The 19,657-nt window shown below is 35.6% G+C and overlaps 1 protein-coding gene across 10 annotated transcripts in view; it reads right to left on the bottom strand.

Annotated features, from left to right (window-relative positions):
• Positions 1–19,657, bottom strand: part of grip2b (glutamate receptor interacting protein 2b) — a 290,064-nt gene that overhangs the window by 61,282 nt on the left and 209,125 nt on the right. Inside the window, exons 1-3 of one of the 10 annotated variants that reach the window (XM_069189431.1) lie at positions 13,538–13,757; positions 12,938–13,215; positions 9,162–9,218 (exon numbers count right to left, since the gene is read on the bottom strand). The exons of 7 other annotated variants lie outside the window; for them this stretch is intronic. In XM_069189431.1, the coding sequence (XP_069045532.1) occupies positions 9,162–9,218; positions 12,938–12,977 (97 nt within the window). In that variant the 5' untranslated portion in view covers positions 12,978–13,215; positions 13,538–13,757. Of the gene's footprint in view, positions 1–9,161; positions 9,219–12,937; positions 13,758–19,657 lie in introns of those variants that run through there. 2 more of the 10 variants (XM_069189430.1, XM_015348138.2) reach the window with 2 other exon arrangements.

The following is a 19,657-nucleotide window of genomic DNA, read 5'->3' as shown; positions in this document are numbered from 1 at the left end:
TTAGGGAGATTTACCACACAAGCAAAACCTGGCTAACCTTTTTCATACTGTATAAAATGATCTTATATACAAGGAGAGTGTAATTGTCTGTATTTTTTTAAGAAGAACACAGGAAAATGTGGGTGATTCAAGCCTGAAGATTCATAGTCTTAAATGTAGGTTACAAATATAATTGGTGTAGTTTTTAATGCGTCTATCCTATTGAGGAATATCAGTTCACCGGAAGCTAATTTCTCCTAATTTATCTTATCATGGAAATGAGTGTAAACCAAAAAACTGAATTTGAGTTGTGTGGGAATATTGTATGAAGAGTTCTGATTATGAAGTTATTACACAAAAAAATCCATATGAGTCTCCCTGGCAATTGTGTGGTGTACAGATATAAAATATTCAGTACAGTGTGGAGATACTGTATACAGTAACTTTGACATCAGAATGACTCCTACTACAAACTCATGACAGTACATCAACAGCATCAAAAAAGACCATCTCATCAGGGCAAAGAACAACTAATTTATAAGAAGATCCCATATGACTGCCCCAAGAGGTGGCAGATGAAGTTGTACTTTACCAAGAGTGTTAAAAGATATGTGCCAGTGTCTCCAATATTAAATGAAAGTATGACCTTGATAGATGAAAAGAGATGGATAAGCAGGCTTGCTTAAAAGAGTAATCAGACCACCTCTTACATCTCAATAAACCTTTCTTTAACCAGACAAGTCAATTGAAGGCAAAACCACATTTACAATAACACATGAAAGAGTACCAATTTACACAGCAGAGCATTCTAATGGAGCAATCTTTGTGAAGTACCCTAGTTCCAGAGCCCTAACCAATACTCCACACTGCTTGCAGGAACATGATTAAAAAACAGATAAAGATTAAAGTGATACAATTTTTCTTGAGGGAGGAAACAGAGGGCATGAGAATCTAGGCCAACAGGTACAGGGTATGTGACTGGAATTGCATTTATTTCTGTGTGTGACTGTGAGCCCAAAGTTAAGTTTTCAAAGTTTAGGCAATTTTGACAAGCAGGTCTTTTTCAGTTGATTATTTTATTTAAAAGGCTTAGATTGCCCAGTTTTCTTCCGCATTTTCAATTATATATGCAGAGCTATTCAGAGCTCCCAGAGCAAGAAATGCTTTATTTTTCTAATTTCTTATTTATACAGCATTGGCTAAGAAGTATATATTTGAACACTTACCCCTAATACATAGTGTATTCATCTAGTTGCCAAAATAAATATCCTGTAACTGTACTTTCATGTCTTCTGTTCTAAATCATTTTGTAAAACAAATTCATCCCTCTTAATGACACATACTAACTAAAAAGAAATAAAGTTCACTTTGGTCTCCTTTCTCGAACTGAGAAAGTTCAGAGCTACAAAATTAACCTTTCCATTTTGCCACACTAGCAACTTTTAAGATTTGGTTAACATTTTATCCCAAAGCAACATATAGTAACAACAAAATATAAACTCATTGTCATTAACAGTTTACCTACATGCACTGATGTAAATGGTACAATGTACAAATGTATTAATCTTCAATTAACTGTGCTATAAAATGATCTTCCCATCTTACTCTGTATGCCATTTGCACTTGTAAAAGATCTCAAATGCAAAGCATTTTATTACACAGTGTTAACCTTAATTAATTAGATTCTGTAATGAATCATACAATTATAAGAATAAGTCTTTTTTACAAAGCCTGGCAATATACAGTGAGCAGTTTTCTACAGACAGAAATTCTTCTTCTGACACCCACAAAAATGGACATAAGACAAGGGCAGTGTTTAGGCCATTTTTCTTAAAATTTCTGATGGACACTACGTACTGTAAGTCCTGAAACCAAAGACACAAAATAAAATGAGTTCCCATCATAGAAACAGCCTCCTATTATGTTACAGTATGTGCTTTATTTTTCTGCAGGATGTCTGCAGTGCAAACTACAACTTTAGTGCTCTAGGCCTTGACATGGAGGTGAATGGATATAATTAAATATTTGACTTACAGTACAAATATTTAATGCCATGTTGGTCATGGCAGTGGTTTATATCCCTAGAATGGATAACATCATTTTTGGGGGACTTTTATCCCCCTCGATTATACTGTACCTCCCCTACTTATGAGGATGATAAATGTCAGTTCCAATCTCAAGAAAGCTCTCTTTTATTCAGACAGCACATTTAAGCCTTAATTACACTCCTCATTATCTGCATTGGGACCGCCTAAGAACAATACAGAGGAAGATGTCTGCTGCCATGATGATATGCCTGCTCAGGGCCCCCCCGAACACTGCCTTACAAGGACTAATTGAACCAAACACAGACTCTCCCTGTCGGCCTACTTTTAACGGAGACTCTAAAACACCCCAGCCCGCCTTGAATGCTCATTTAGTATTAAAAGATTATTTTTGTTTTGTGGATTGTTTTATTATTGTATAGAGATGGATGTAACAGCAGGGACACCATTGGCAGACACTGCTCTTTTCATTAAAGAATTACTGCATATTTCCATTCTTCCTAATAAATTTCTAAAACGGATTTCCTACTATTTGCTGACTTATGCACTTACATCTGTTGTTTTAAGGCTCAAAGGGAAAAGAAATGCAATGAAGCATCTGTCTTTTGCAAAGAACCAGTCTTAGCCTCAAACCCTATATAAGGCATACCAATCTTTGTTTGCATGCGCATGCTTAACAAAAAACAAAAATAATTAAAATGTACTTTACAAAAGAAAGATTACAAATGAGAGGAGGCAGTTTGGCCTATCTATCCCATTTTGTAGTCAGTGCAATCTGCAGTATTTATTGAAGTTGGTAGCTCAACCATTAAAGGTGACCATGTGTACTACAAATGTCCATAAATCATAGGTTCAAGCTCTGGATGTACAGTAGCATGAACCAGCTGTTGTCTAGTACAGTCATACACAGGTGGGACTCTTGACATTTCAAAAGAGGTGTACTTTGGATGTACCCCTTCTGTGCAAGCATGTGGAATACTGCTCTTTGGCATGGTGAGCCCACTAACCAGCAAATGGTGTCAGTTACCAATGAATTCAACAATAATGGATCATACAATGAAGTTTAATATAAAATATAGATTTTTTAAATCCTACTGAAATACATTCAAATTCAAATATGATTTGATTGTGGATTGATATGATATGGGCATTCAATTACAAAATTACCCCATGCCCAGACTGCCTTTGAATGGCCATTAAAACAATAATGCTCATTATACTGTATGTAAAATGCCTCTGTAAAATATTTACAGGTAAAGGAGTGTATAAATGTTTCAACCTTTTCAAACTAATTTGGAAAGTAATGAGTTCTTGTTATTAATTGTGTAGTACAATATTTATGGAAGATGTTTAGGATGAGCAGGTGACACAGTGGTTAGTACTGTTATCTCATAGCGTATGGGTCCTGGGTTAGATTCTGTCCTGGAAGGTCTTCTTTGCCTGTTCTCTCTGTGGCTATGTGGAATGTTACCAGCTGCTCAGGAGTCCTGTTTTTATAGTAAACATTTTTTCCTTAAATACAATCATACTGTATAAATCCTTCATGAACATTTTAAAAATAACGATCTCAGTCTTATAGCCTCAAAAATAATATTTAACCAGCAAATACACACTTTTGTGTCGTTATTAACCCGTTTGTCCAGTGAATCCTAGACGATTTTGTGAACTATTGCTGTTTTCTATAACTGAGATATACTGTAAAGGATGATTAACGATAGAAGGATGTACATATTAATCAATTGGGAACACTTGTTATGTCTGCCCTCCCACCTAACCTAAATTTTTTATAGTTATTCAGGCAATTGCCAAATTATACTGTATATACATTTATTATTACATTTACTTAATTTGGAAACACAAATTGTTTTAAGGTTCAGATCTCCAGGAGTGACAACTAGTGAGAGAATGAAATGTGAACATGCTCCTCCAAATCATACACCTGCACAGGCATTTGTAATTCTGCAAACTCCATTGCACTGCACAGGAAAGTTAGCTTTGATAGGAGGTGATGTGTACCTCTGGTCAATCTCACTGCAAACCTGACTGTACCTGGCTAATTGTAGAAGTCACTATTTGCTGAAAAGCTGAGAGCACACACTAATTGACTCATCTCAAGTCTAGAAGGCAGACTTATCACATCCTTAACTCAAATGGCTCTTTCAATTGTACTCCTACCCATCTAGGGAGTCACAGTAAGCCACAGATATGATCCGGATTCAGAGTTATGACATCTAGATAATAGAGTTCCATTAGCACACCATGAGAGTGGCTTCACTGATTGAGCCACCCAGAACCTCTGCAAGCTTTTTTCTTTGTTTCCTTTCATTAATGTTACAATAATTGTAATCATGTTAATAACAGTTAATAACTGTTAATAACCTGTTAATAAGGCTTACTTATTGAGTCATGCATGATAACATTTCATTTCATGTCACAACGAAGGTAGGCAAGATCAGAGAGACATTTCTCAGACCCGCACAGTTGCTTGGCTCTGATTTCCCATTAGTTTCAGTGCTGCTGGTGGCTAATAGCAATAACAGCAGTAACCTATACATGTATTTCCCTCAACTGATGATCAGGCATTTAGGTTGATCTACAGAGAAAGACAAACACTATTTTTCAAAGACAGCATGCAAAGCAATTTTGGATAAATAGATGACGAGCATTTTAAAATGTAAAGAGGGAAGGGTGGAAATGGAGGTCAATTTATGAAATTTCAGAATGGGACTTCTGCACAGTTAAAATGCAAGATATCTTTTGTAAGGATCAAAGTCTTGATCTTTCTTTTTCACTGTGGATGAGGGATATGCCACAGCAGAAACTCTGTTAAATTAGATTTTCTACTTTCAAAGCCTACAGTTTGAAGAAAAGACTTTTTGCTATTTAGTGTGTTACAGTATATCTTTGGAATCTGTATAGGATCTTACTGTCAAAGAATAGTTTACTGCACCAAAGGCTAAAATACTTACTGTAAAATTCAGTTGCAGATATAAAATATGAAGAAATCACAGTTCCACTGTTTTGAAAGTGCACCATTGAAAAACATGGTCAATGTTTTCATTCCCCCATACATTCAAGTGTATTTTCCATGCCAATGTTTTTTCTAGCTTTACACCTCTAAATATTTATTTTTACTTTCATCAGACTAGGAACACATTTTGCCCTGAGGCACCACACTTTGAAAACCACTGTGAATGTGTATTATAGAGAGTAAAAAGGATTTTCAACAGCAGACTATCTGTGCTTTGTAAGGCATACCGTAATTATGATTAAATTTACCAAGTGCCTTGCTCTGCTGGAATTGCTGATAATATCTTTAAAAAATAATCAAAGCTGTCACCTTTTTCACTGCAAGTTCACAACTTATAATTATGTTTAACTGCTCTGAGTAAGTACCCAGAGTCTATAAAATCATTCATGGCAGAGGTTCAAGTATTGATAGAGCCTACAAGTCTGATGTTATTGACCTTTCATAAGAAAGTGCATTCTACACCCCCAATGTCTGCATCACTACTTCCTCTAACCCACCCATTTAATGAAATATGCACTGGATCTATATTTTCATTAAAGTTGCCATGACAAAGGAAGAAAAGAAAACAAATAAATACAGCTACAAAATGACGATAGAGTACCTGGGAATTATAAAGAATGCTCTGGCTATAGAAGACAGAAGGTCAACATTAGAAAAGAAAGTTTCCAAACTAAGGAAATTATTCAGTTCATCTTGTCTATTTGGTTCCCAGTAGAAGGCCAAGAACTTCATCCACCTATTTCTTAAAGGTTCACAGAGAATCAACTTCAACCACATGGCTAGGAAGATGATTGCAGTTCTACAATTCTCTATGTAATGTCTCCTGTTTGATTAGCTGCTCAATTTATTCTTCTTAACATTGGAACAAATAAAGTATGTGTTTTGCAATGGCTTCTACAGTAGTTCAGTCCATGTCCTTAATCAATTCTCATACTGTAGAGTTTGTTTTTACTGACTACTGCATGCTGAAAACTAGTCTCTTTGATTTTCTTTGTCCAAAGCTGCCTCTCTGATGCCTCTACAGATGGAGCATTCTGCTATGGTGATAACAGAATGAATATAAGGTCATTTCTACAGTACTTTACTTACAGAGCTCTGCGAGAAATCCCTTAGCACAGGTCTCCATTCTGCAAACCAGCATTTGCAGTTCAACTGTATAATAAGCAAGTATCAGAGTTTACTAATCAATGTGAAAAAAAACAAATTAATAAGTCTTGATCAATTCCACTTCAGTTTAAACATGCTTAGCAGTTTATATTCTTCAAGCTCTTTTATTTACAAAGACATCCAAGCGGCCAAATAAAAGAGTGAGTTCAAAATTCAGCTCTTGTTTTTGTTTTACTTTTCTATTTTCAATGGTGGCTGCAGACACCTAAACCTGGAGACAGGTTGTTCATTATGGGCAGGTGGAACTAAATTTAATTAAACGAAGCATGCATCACATCTGGCAGTTAAAAGAAGCCAGCCAGGCAGACTGTGAAGCTGTTTCAAAAAATCTGTTAGATGTAGTCCAAAGAGAATGTGCTTCTTTTCATGATTTTGCAAATGTGGAATTTTCTAAATGTAACTGCATTGCAAAACAACCCCTTCATAATAATGAGGCTGAATCTCAGCTCTCTTGTCTACAGGGTGATTCACTACATAGAAGTGGAACACAATAATTCTAAACAACAATGTACAGCATGCGACACAGTTCAAAATTATTAACATATGGGTGATCTGACATCTCATTTAAAAAATTAAAAAAAAACTGCACAAATTATGAAAACCCAAACAAAAGAACTGTTTTGAATCGAGCAATCTAATCATTTCCATCAACCCCTCACAGTAAGAGGAAATCATATTCATTACAAAAAGCCTGCTAGGCGCTATTTATTACCTGCTGTTCCTTATCAGGGCCACCGCAATATATCTGAGAGGCAGCCTGGATTATTACAGCTGCTCCCTGATAAACACGAGAAGGAGGGGTCAGAGTGGGAGAGGCACTTATCACTGGTAATGGAACAGAGAGTATTTCTGTAGAAATGAGGGATAGAACTTAAGGAGAAGTTGCAATTGCTAAGCATTACCTTCATTCCTCCTCAACAATGGTAACAGGAACAAAAAAACACCACTGTGAAACATCGGCAAATGTCAGCCAGGCTCCTTCTCCTTTCTGAACAAAAGCATGGTAATAAACAGGAAGGAAACAAAAGTTGAAACCATGTCCTCAGTGATACAGTACTTCTTAAATTCCAGAGAAGTCATATTGAACACATTTTCATTTGTACGGAATACACTCTCTTTCTGTTCTCTATCCCAGAGAAACACTGCCACCTGTTTTTGAGAACATAACTGTTTTAAGGTATTAAGTCAAGGACGGGACGGGAGTTAGAGAAATTAGAGAAGCACAAAAATTCTACATTTTAGCATACTTTTTTGAAAGCCATCCTGACTGCAGTTTAGGACAGTTTTTTTGGCTGGGGGAAGACAATGACGGCTACATTTTCCTTCAGAGAACCTTGACACAATAGTTGTGCAAAAACGGGTAGTGCATTCTAGTGAACAGAGGAGTGATATTATAAGACATCTACAGTATTAATAATAATAAGCTTCACTATCTTTGTGGGACTAGAACAGTGTAAAGCAGTGATCACTCTTTGTTGTTGCAAGATTTCAGAATTTCATTTAAAGGTGCTTTTCCAGAAATGTAAAACACTTTTAGAAAAGCATTTAAATCCCAAACTACTATAGAAACATTCCATTATTAAGTGCTCTTCTGGGAGAATCAGAAACTTTTACTGGTGGAGACTTCTCAGCTACCCAGCCATGTGGGCTAAACTGATTCCTTGCCTCTCTTCAAGAAACACCTGTATAAGAACTTTGGATCAATAAGCTATTAACTGCTAAAGGGCTAAATGGGCTGAATGGCCTCTTCTCATTTGTAATCACTCTTACCAAAATATGTTCTGAATATGTTATACAACTGAGGCTTGTTAGTGTATTTTCCATATATTTTGATAAAACAACTATGATGGATTCCTACTTACTGGATGACACAGTGCCGCAGACACAATTTACATGTAGTATTCTGCATTATGAAATAAATAACATTTTTTTAAAACAAACTATTAATTAATCAAAGCTTAAGGAAATGTAATGAGACCTTACTATATATTGGAAAGAAAAACACAAGTCTAGAGAGAGAGGCACTACAGTATAAAAACATATCTATATTATTAAGCAATATTTTGAAACTCTGCAACTAAGTGCTGAAACAAATAAGGCTGTGGTTTTGAAAAATGCAGCACTGCTGTCTATGCATTAAATAGAATACTTGTACAGTATTTAATTGCTTATCAAATGGCCTTATCCACCACAAAATAATTCTAAATTATAGAATAATACATAAATACAAACAGGTGTCATTCTAATACAATAAAAACAGAGTAAAAATACATGACATCTAAAGATTTAAAGCACCAGAAATATTTTGTGTTAGTCTGACTTCTGTGGTATAAATGTTTTGTTTTGGACTAACCTCTTGTGAGAAGCATATACAGTATATGTGTATATATATGCTATATGTGTTACGTAGAAGAATATAATAATAATAATAATAATAATAATAATAATAATAATAATTGCTTACACTTATATAGTGCTTTTCTGGACACTCCACTCAAAGGGCTTTACAGGTAATGTTGACTCCCCTCCACCACCACTAATGTGCAGCCCCACCTGGATGATGCAACGACAGCCATAGTGCGCCAGAATGCTCACCACACATCAGCTATCAGTGGGGAGGAGAGCAGCGTAATGAAGCCTACTCATAGAGTTAGAACAATGTTGAGAACGATGTTGGAGCTGCAGTCCAGCTTTAAGAGGTATCACATTATTTCTATCCTTGTCAAAGTTTCTGTCTCTTGAATAGCCCCAATTTAATTTTAATATGGCCAAAAGACTTGTTTCTATATACGCATACAAGAGCAGTCTGCCTAAAACAGTCATTGTCAGGGTCTCTAAATGATAAGAAAATAGTCAATTGTTATTGCTTGGAATAAATTTAAATGAACTGTTTTAATACTACTTCACTTTCCCAAAAATCTATTGTATTGTATACTTACAGTGTACCGCTTGTGGAACATAAGGAGTAGTAAACCAGATCATCTGGTATATGAATGCTGCCAACACACAAAACACAGCTAGGCTTAGAAAGGTCTGTGCAAAGCTAAATGTTACAAAAGTATACATTTCCAATTATATAGGTTACAAGTGTGTCAAAAATGTAGTTTCCTACAGTATGGTTTCTAAAAAAATAACTCCTAAAGGAAAAAGCTGAAACTGTCAGTGCTGTAAAATTCTAAAATTATTCCTACAGAAATCCACAGCAATTAGGCATCAAATACATTTTATTTAGGTAAGACCCTCACAGAAAGAGATGGAAATGCAGAAGCCTATTAAACATCTATATTAATGGTCAGCTTATATACAGATTCAACTCTGTATCATGTGAAACAAAGGAACAAAACAAAACTGCATATTTTCTTCTGGTTGGCTTCATTGTATAATACTAATATATCTTGCAAAGCTTTGACACTGAATCTGTAGCAACACCCAATACTCCACTCCACCTCTATCTTTTATTGTTAGCTCAAAATTAATGTAGCAAATCCTCTCCTGGGATTTAATTACTTAAAGTTATTATATTAATAATGTGAATATATGAATTTCCACAGCATATTTACTGTATGTGGAGATCTGTGTTGTGCTTAGCACAATGTGAAAAGCAGATTTTGGCTATATGTAAGTTACATGATTTGCACAATGTGTGTGGTAATTGCGTGAATTTCTGATTAAAAGGTGTCAAAACTCCTTTCAAGACAGGGGGCCCACAAATCACCTGACAAGGACCTGACTGGTCATCTATGACATTCTCCAAAGGCTGAGGAACTCATATTCAAATTTTCAACAGGGTACGTCTGCCAGTTTATTTCCACATCTAAAATAAAAATATAATTATTTATATAATATACTGCATGTAATACAGTATATTATAATTATTAAATATACAAAATTCTATTGCAGGACAACAGATCATAGATTAACATAATTTCCATAAAAAAGAATAAATGTAACTTTGTATTAATAAAAGATTAATGAAAGTCTTAATATTGGGCTAAAACGTTTATGTTATCTGCCGAGACCACAGAGAATATCTCCGAGGCCCCAGATCCCAGCTTGAGAACCACTACTTCAATTCTGATATCATCAACATTTCTGGCTATCTGCTATTATGTATGAAAAAAGTAATAATGTATATAATGTATAATAAATCCTTCATTAATATAGTGTTAACCAGTGAATTCTGTAATAATTTGGCAAATTCATTTAAAACGCAATAAGACAGGATGAGACAATGCATCATGAATATCTTGCAGTGAATTTAATAATTGGTTGCACAAACCAATATCTGTTTTGTGATTGCCAATGGCACAAAGAGAGAATAAGACAGCTTCTGATAAGAAAAAATGCTGTATGTGAGTTTTTTTTAAAGCTACTATAACAGAAAACTGTCATGCTACTGTAAAATTGGTTTGAAGAAGAAGCTCAGAAACATTGGGGTGGAGAATCTGAAAACAGATCATAACAAATATACTGAAACTAACAGGTAAAACTAATGATAAAGACTAGACTGGATCTGCAATATTGTTTTTGGCATATTTCAAGCAGTACAGTGGAGGATTTGACTGATGAATGCTTTTGAAGACAAATTAAAATTAACCACAACACCTCAGGCAGGGTGCAGCTTCACCATCACAGCCCCAGCCTAAGAGCACTCTGAAGAGTGAGCGCACCTGGGTTCATCGGGTGCAGTGGAGGGTGGGGTGAGAGCTCATTGTCATTTTATAAAGCATGAACGGCCCAGGACAGCATGGTGGTGCTGTGTTTATCATGGCTGCCTTGCGGCCCGGGTTCAGTTCCGGGTTTGGGGTGCTATCCGTTTGGAGTTGGTATGTCTTTCCCATGTTTTTGTGGGTTTCCACCGGAAGCTCTGGAAAAATTGGCCCTAGTACTGAGTGTGTCTGTGTGTCTGCCTTGCAACAGACTGGCCTCCTTTCCTTATACTGTACACATCGTTCGCCAAGATAGGCTTCGGCTCCTCTCATCTCCTGCATTGAAATAAACTAAATTAGAAAATTGAAGAAAATTGAAGCCCTCCAATCTATTAAGTATCTTGGTTTTAATTCTGAGAAGAACCCCAATACAAAAGAAAAAATATTACATTGACAGGGGCAAGGAAGAATGTAGTTTCTTCGGCAAACATACAACAATGTACTGGACTAGTCCATACATTCCCAGACCTCAGATCTTCAAATGTGAAAATCTTTTTTAAACAGAAGATGTTTTCTTTAAAAGTGCATCAGTTTCCAAATACAACTTGTGGTGTTTATTAATTAACCTCCACGTTAAATTAATAGGCATTTGACTTGGATTTACAAAATACAAACTGACCACAAAGCTGATAATATACAGTAGCATAAAACCTGTATGTGACCAAGTTCCTTTTTTTAGATAAAAAAACTGGCAATTGATTCATAAGGACTATGCACTGTCGACAAGGTGGTAGGTGGTTAATTTAAGAATGTGAACAGGAAACTGTTGAGGGTCTTGAACAAGATACGCAAATCATATTGTTCAAACTGATTCCATCAAAGCTTTCAAGGAATGTGGAAAAAGTGGCTATAAAAATGTCCTTAGCTGGTGTAATGTCAGTTATTATGCATCCTTAAAGCAAATAGTGCTCATCCAGCAGCTACCATAGTGCCAGTTCACTTCAAGATGGTACTGATTTTGATTTTTGTCTCTCAAACCACTGCAAAACTATCGGCACTACTGACATGCAGCATGCCAAAGATAGTCCAATCAACGCATCTTATTTTAATCAAGCTCTGCCACGTGATCTACAGTATGCAGTCATAGTCAGCTCGTGACACAGCTCAGTCGAACTGGAGATGTCCAAAAATGTTGGGCGTTACCTGAACTCCAAAGAAAGGACTTTATGATTTGATCTTTTAATAACCTCCAGGAGAAACACACAAGTGTAAATCAGAAATTTGTTTCTAATTCTAATGTAATGCCCCCAAGTAAGAATAGACTATTTTATTGTGCTTTCACAATTTCTAAGCACCCTTATCGATATGACAACAAACTATAATCAACAAAGCCCTACTGATATTTTCATCACCACCTTCCAAGACGGAAGCTGGTTTGGTTAATGGCTTTTGTTATTTTGATGGTACAATAATTTCTGGAACAGTCATTATTCAATATAGCAAGTTCATTCCCGCTGGGAGAGCATTAGGAAATGTAGTGTAGCGTGACTTGCTAAGCTTTGCTACTAAGCAATTGATACCATGCTGCTTATTTAGTGTATGCAATTGAAAAATCCAGAGAAATTATTATAGATACAACTAGGCAAGGAGTTCAGAGCTAATTCAGTATATTTTATATGAAGCTATTTAATAAACTCATATTGCTAAGTGCTTGTACAGTATAAAGCAAACTGTGACAGCATGCATCAAGAGTGAAGGCTACAATGTTGTTTCATCTTTATTTCGTTTTCAGCAATACTCTAAAAATCACATTTTTATGCAATATTAATTGGCGTTTGCTTTATAGAACATGCATTTCATTATGAAAGTGAAAAAGAGTTTCAAATTTGGTACTCTAATACTCCAAAGTATTGCTGAAACAAAGGAAGGTTCAATATTCTTGAAAATCTATTTTTATCTTATCAAATTTATTTAGTTTCTATTGTTTTTATTTATAGAACTAAGAAAAGGATTACTGAGCATGCATTTCTTTTATTACAGTTACCAAAGTCACTACACAAACTTACCAAAGCCGGACTTCACTTCCCTCCTTAGTCCACACAGCATGACTGCTATTGTCTGTCAAATCATTCAGCTAACTGCAGCAGCAGACCTCTCTTGTACAGCAGGCCTTTGGTGCAATGCCCCAGCGCCAGGCAGCTTGAATCTGCAGACTTTTCTCTCCTCACAAATGCTTCATACGGAAATCCGTAACCAGCAGAGAGCAAAGATTCTTCCTGATCCCTCCTCATGAATCAAAGAGCAGCGAAGGTCTTTTCTTCTTCAAACAGAGCTGACAGAGTCTCTTGACAAAAGAAATTCACCTTGTAAAACTTAAATACTTTAGGTTCTCACAGAAAATTGTAGTTTGTACCATCTTGTAAGCTGCTAAGACCCCAGCATGTCAGTTCCAAGCTCTTTCTTCTTGTACTATAGAGTGTTTTAAATCATGCAAACTATACTGATTTGATAAAATCTCTATCATCACACATAATTATATGTTCAGACTTCTAGTCCTCTTCAATATCACAAAGTTGTATTCATTTATGCCTCTGAGAAAACTGCAGACTCTACATGCCTTTGAAGACCAAAAACATACAATAAAACGGGTATTTCTAGGTACAAACCTTGAAGTTCTTTTTCAGAGCCAACATTATTAAAACGTCTTAAATGACAAAGATACAAAACATGCAGAATCCCCCTTTGGCTCAGACTTCTTTGGGTGCACATAAAAAGCAAAACACAAGTGTCTCTCTCTTTCTCCCTGTGGCCCCCTTTTAAGTTATTGTCAATCTTCCTTCCATTCCATGGCATTAAATCACCCCGCATGCAGTTACACACATTCACTCACTGCAGGGGGAGGTTATTGAAGCAAACCCACAGCCCTCAATCTTTTCACAGAACTACTCGGAGTAGCCCTGCCCACAACATCTGCTTAGGACTGCCCCCATCTCTCACTAGACATCACAAGCCTAGAAGCATGTAAATGTATTGTCTCGACCGACTATTTTTGCATTCAGCTGTATCAGAATTTGTGGATGTTTAAAAGCGAATTAATAAATAAATTGACAAGGAAAAAGCCTTGGAAGAAAAAAAAATAGATTTAGGATTATTTTTCTGGCAGGACTATCGCCCCTTCACAGACTAAAAGCACCTAAAAGCTCATTGAGCATTTGTAAAGCGAAGTCTTCTATTAGCCAAAGCACAAACAAAGCTAGGTTAGAGAGAGTAGTTGTGGAGTTAAATTGTGAGACCTGCAAAAGACAGCTTAAAAACTGTGCAATGGTTATACTGGTTACAAACTGCAGCTAAGGTGGAACACAAGCTTTGTCAAAAGATACTGTAACCATTACCAAGCAATGAAAAAAATTATATATTACTGGACATATACAGTACAGTAGCAGTATGATTCACATTTTGCAGTTGAAGAGCTAGAAAATTAGCAAAAACATGTATGCACATTAAAGCAAAAGAAATTAAATGCATGGTTGCAAATCTGCAAAGGCACACAAATATTTTCTCGGACCCACTCTTCCAGATTAAAAAAAAGTGTTGAAGAAAATTTGGGCAAGACTAGCAAGGTCTAAGCATGGGATTTTAAAGGAAGGTGAATTAATTCAAACAATCTTTACCAAAGATTCTATTTGTCTCTCAACTACCACTGTACTGTAATAATACATCTATGAATACTCTATTAATATTAATATAAGAACACTATTTGTAAATTAACATTTTACAGCAGAGTAAATACAGTGTATATAACAATATAAAAAGGGTATTTTTATAAATTAACATTATAAGAGACGAGCCAAGACAAACATAAAAATCACTATGAAACTGCAAAACAGTAATTCAGTTGTAAACACATTTTTTATTTTAGGAATAATTTCACTTCACAAGAGCTACAACTGCATAAAACATAGCAATAAACAGAAGCTTTTGCATTGGTTAAAAGGTTTAGTAACCTATGTTAACTCAAGAAATAGGTTAAATCCATGCTGAAAACAGAAGAGAGAAAACATTTTCGGCTGTGAAGCCTTCTTCAGGTGTGTAAACTCAATGCTACTGTATATACTGTACAGTAGCACTATATAGCACCACTTGGTTCCCACTGATGTTTTTCATACTGATTAATATATAACTATAAAGACCATGTTAACAAATACGTTAATGCTTACTCATAATTTCGACATTTTAATTAATAATAATAATTGCTTACACTTATATAGCGCTTTTCTGGACACTCCACTCAAGGCGCTTTACAGGTAATGGGGACTCCCCTCCACCACCACCAATGTGCAGCATCCACCTGGACAAATACTAAAATTTTATTATGTGTGATGCTCTTAAATGTGCTTGATTTTTATATAATGTTACTACATAATACTGTATAACTTCAAATGTCTTATACTATGATATTATTTTAAAACAAAAAGCCTAACAGAATTTTAAGATCTTGTTAATACAACAGTTCAAGGGCTGAAATGCTGTTATTCACCAGCTAACTGCACTACCCTGTTGTGTGGTTTTCTAAAGCGTACAAAAAATTATCTGAAAAGGAAAATCAATTAGCCTTGGTTTTGTTTAAAACAAAATCTGTCAACAAGCCATTATCCAAAACATGATTTATACTGGTTATTTATTTTTAGGTTTTCTAAAATTAGACTGCAATGCTGTAAGCATGCTTTCAAATTTAGTCTCTTTATAATACCAAACAGTCTGAAACAAAAGAGATAAAAGCTTTATTATCCTAAACTTAAGTCATAAAGAAGAAAACATATTATCACTAAGGCATATTTCTTCTTGATTATACAACATGGCATAGAAATTGCCTCAAGCTTCACTTAATCTACTGTAAGAAATCTTCAATGTTAGCCATTTTAGCACACACAACTGTGAAGTGCTCCTTTTCGTTAAAGTTAGATGCTTTTATTCAGCTCCCAAATCTGGGCCCCTTCTAAAACAGCACTGAGGGAATACAGAGTTACTAGCTACTGTACATGGATGTCCCACCTGTCTATCCATTCATCATAAGAAAATACCACAGCACCCAGACTCTCCCTTCAATCCCACCACTGTATCCCTTTTATACTTCCATTTTGTTTTCCTCTAGTTCTTGAACACGACCAAAAAGGAACACGCTACACTAAACAAATATGTGGTGTTATTATTAATTTGGCTGAATGTAACAACTACAAGTGAGAAAATGTTTAGGAATCACTGTTTTTATTCAGATGTACAGTATATATGTAGATATTGACAGAGCAATAATCCCCCTCCCCACTCCCAAGAAGCAAAACAGCTCACATTTACAACAGTGATTCAAAATCAGTGGTATAAACATTCAACATTCTGAATTATTATCCTATAGAAGTAAATCAAGCATAAGGTTACTTTAATCAAAACTAATGCTTCTCTGTGTGCTCCATTTTGTGCCATGTGTTTTTTTAACTTCAATATCAAGCAGAATTATGTACATGTTGCACTTTCTTCCACTCTCTATTGATGCAATATATAGTATACAGTTTACTGAACACACATAGTTTATACAGTATACTATATTCAAGCAAGTGGCTATACATGGGAACCCTAAGTTACAGTTGCCAACAAACACCGCCTCAAACCACAATATACACTTTCACATCGCAATGCACAAGACAGAGAGAACATACAAACTCCACACAGATACTCTAGCACCCCAGTTCTGGAACTGAACCCAGGGCCCCAGCGTTGTGAGACAGCAATGTTAACCACTGGGTCACTGTCCCACTCCCGAAAAACACCATTAAGCACTTTGCAAGGTGATAGTAGAACCAAAATTCTTTTAATTTAAAGATGTGCGGTAATTCGGTTGTCTGAAAAACAATTGCCTTGTGAGGACCACCGTGCCTGTTTCTCAGGCCTTAAATAGTGACCATCTTAGTGAGAACATTGTTTTTAATGTGGGCATCATAAGTACAGTATAGGAATAACATGCAGAAACACACAGTACTGTATGTGCCAGCATGCCCCCTGTTATTCAGTTATCAGTGGATAGTTGGTTGGAGCTTCATTAGGACTTCCACCCTAGTAAAAACTAAAGCTTGATTTCTACAAGACAAGGACTGTATTTAATTCAGTGAGGATTCTAATATGAAATCTGGTGGCTACTTTATAGGGTTGCAAAAATGTCATAATGGCAAGGTGATCTGTAGACTGTCAGGATGAATTATCTTCAAAAATCACCAATAAGTGGGAAGAGATAACTAGATATATAACTGCCTGTGAGGAACCTCAGCTCACTTTATTAGGAAAGAGGGAGTTCTGGTTCTTGGATCATAAACCACCTCTGCACAAGACACTTGGCTAGTAAATTGCACTATAAAAGATCGGGTCTTACCTGTACACTGTATATCAACATTTATCAGGGTCTCAGGTGTCATTTGATGATACGTGAGCATCCATATCCAGTATATTAAAGGTCAAGTTGTAAAAAAGTTTTTACAAGCAGCTTTCTTTCTCCATGGAGCACAACTCCATTATAAACTGGAATAATTGCCCCATGTCTGCATTTTTCTTCAGATTAATTTGTACATTTTAATTTTCAGTCTCATTAAATGATGTCTGTTTCCATACCCTTTTTTTTTTACATACAGTAACTGAAAAGTTTTAAAATATATTCTGTAACAGGGTTGAAGAATTAAATTAAATGCAAATCAGCTACTTAAACAAGGATAAACATATCTATCTGTTCATGAATATTTTAGTTAAGCTCTTTTCAAACATCCCTAGCAACCATCACTATCACTAGCTAAGCAGCATTCAATTTCAATTTAAATTGCTTATTTCTAACATTAAAGCATCAAGAAAAATTCAAAGGCTTTTTTGGGCTCATTCACTTCTTTCAGAAGAAGAAGCTTTGTCAAAACAGTAGACTGTATCCAAAAATATAGTACAAAAGACATTATATGGTAATCGGATGATAACACAATCTACCACACCATGAAAGAAAGTCAACACAAAGACAACACCATTCAAATATTATCTCAATACTGTAGGGACACAACTTTCTGCTGCATTGTCTGTATTTCTTCCAGGAAAACATTCCCAGGTTAAGGATTTCAATAATGATATAATGGAAAGAATACATCTGACAAATTATTATTAAATGCCTCTGAAAATCATACATTTAATAACAAAAAAGAAAGGTTTCTCCAAAATGATATAAAACAGTGACTTACTAAGCCTCAGCTTTGAAATTAACCATGAAAACAACTCCTAAAGTAGACCTAGTAGAATAGACTGAATTTATGTACTGAATTACTCCGTTTACGGTAGAACTATAAGCCTATTAAAATCATACAATGACAGAAGAAAGGTTACAGACTAGCTGGCACAAAATCATGTGTTTGGTTGTCAGTAGCTTTTCAATCCAAGAAACTCATCCATCTGTTTGTAAAAACACTGCTGGCCATCAGTTGTACAGTTAATACATAGCTAATTGGTCTGTCCCAGATCTCCACAACTCTTTATGGAGTTTTTATGGACCAATTTTCACGTCTAAAGCTCAGCCTTATTGCTGATACTGAAATAGTCATTGGTTCAATTCCTGAGTTCCCTTCCTCTATTCTGGAATACAGTATGTGAATCAAACCTCAATGTCGTGCTGTATTGTATGTTAAAAAAATAATAAGATTTACTTATGTATATGTATAACATTACTTTTGAGTGTTACGCTACTACTCAAGCTAAAACAGCGCTGAAAGAAATTTAATAAGATTGCACTGTCAGATGAATGCAACACTTACATAAAACATTTCTCCTCACCTTTAACTATGGGGCCAATAAACAGCACATTCAACCTGTCAAGAAGAATGAATTTGTCAGGTGTCAGATCTGCAGGGATCCTTGGAAATAAATTAAAAGAACAAACATGTACAGTACTGTATGTATCAGAAACAATCATATCACTTATAATTGCAAAAACATCATATTATCATGAAATGATTAAGATACACTGTAGCATGTTCACTGATATTTATATTGAATACATGGAATATGTAAATCCATTATGCTGATTAAAATGTGTCATCAGCATGGTTGATCAACAGGAGGTCTTCTTTGAAAGTAACAGGCTAGTAGCAGGTATAGTCACTGCTGGGAGCTATACAAGTTGTAAATTTTCAACACTTGCTCTGCACCAGATTGCAGATGGTGTCCTACGGGATTCAGTACCATTCCTCTTATAAAGCCTGGACAAGCATGTGTCTGTTCACTGGCGCCTGAGACATAAATGCTACACATCATCCCATCTTATACAACAAATGTTCAATAGGGCTCAGATCCCCTGGTGTGACAGTTGTGCCACAGATGCCCATTCTCATCTCACAAGAAAGTAATTGGTACAGGAATATGAGGAATGCGGATGTACATTACCCTGAAGTAATATTTTCACAGCCACAACATCATGGCCTTCACAAGAAGCCTTTTAGGAAATATATTTGAGGACCAATCTGGCAGCCTGTGATTGTTCTGTAGTAGGTCCCATCTGTTCCAGTTTACAGTGCTTTCTGGTATCATGGAACCTACACATGCACTTACACATCTCTAGTACAAAAAGTCAGAACAATTAGAGCTACATATACTGTATATATGGAGAGAATAAGAACAGATATGGTTCAATATAGAAACCTTTTCCAAATCATGGTGAACTAATTAGTAAAATACAGTAATACAGTTAGAGTTCTCACAATCTTATGATAACCTAA

Source organism: Lepisosteus oculatus, chromosome 4 (assembly GCF_040954835.1).
Source record: "Lepisosteus oculatus isolate fLepOcu1 chromosome 4, fLepOcu1.hap2, whole genome shotgun sequence".
Classification (NCBI taxonomy): Eukaryota; Metazoa; Chordata; class Actinopteri; order Semionotiformes; family Lepisosteidae; genus Lepisosteus; species Lepisosteus oculatus.
The sequence above is the reverse complement of the archived record's forward strand: the minus strand, read 5'-3'. Positions and strand labels throughout refer to the sequence as shown.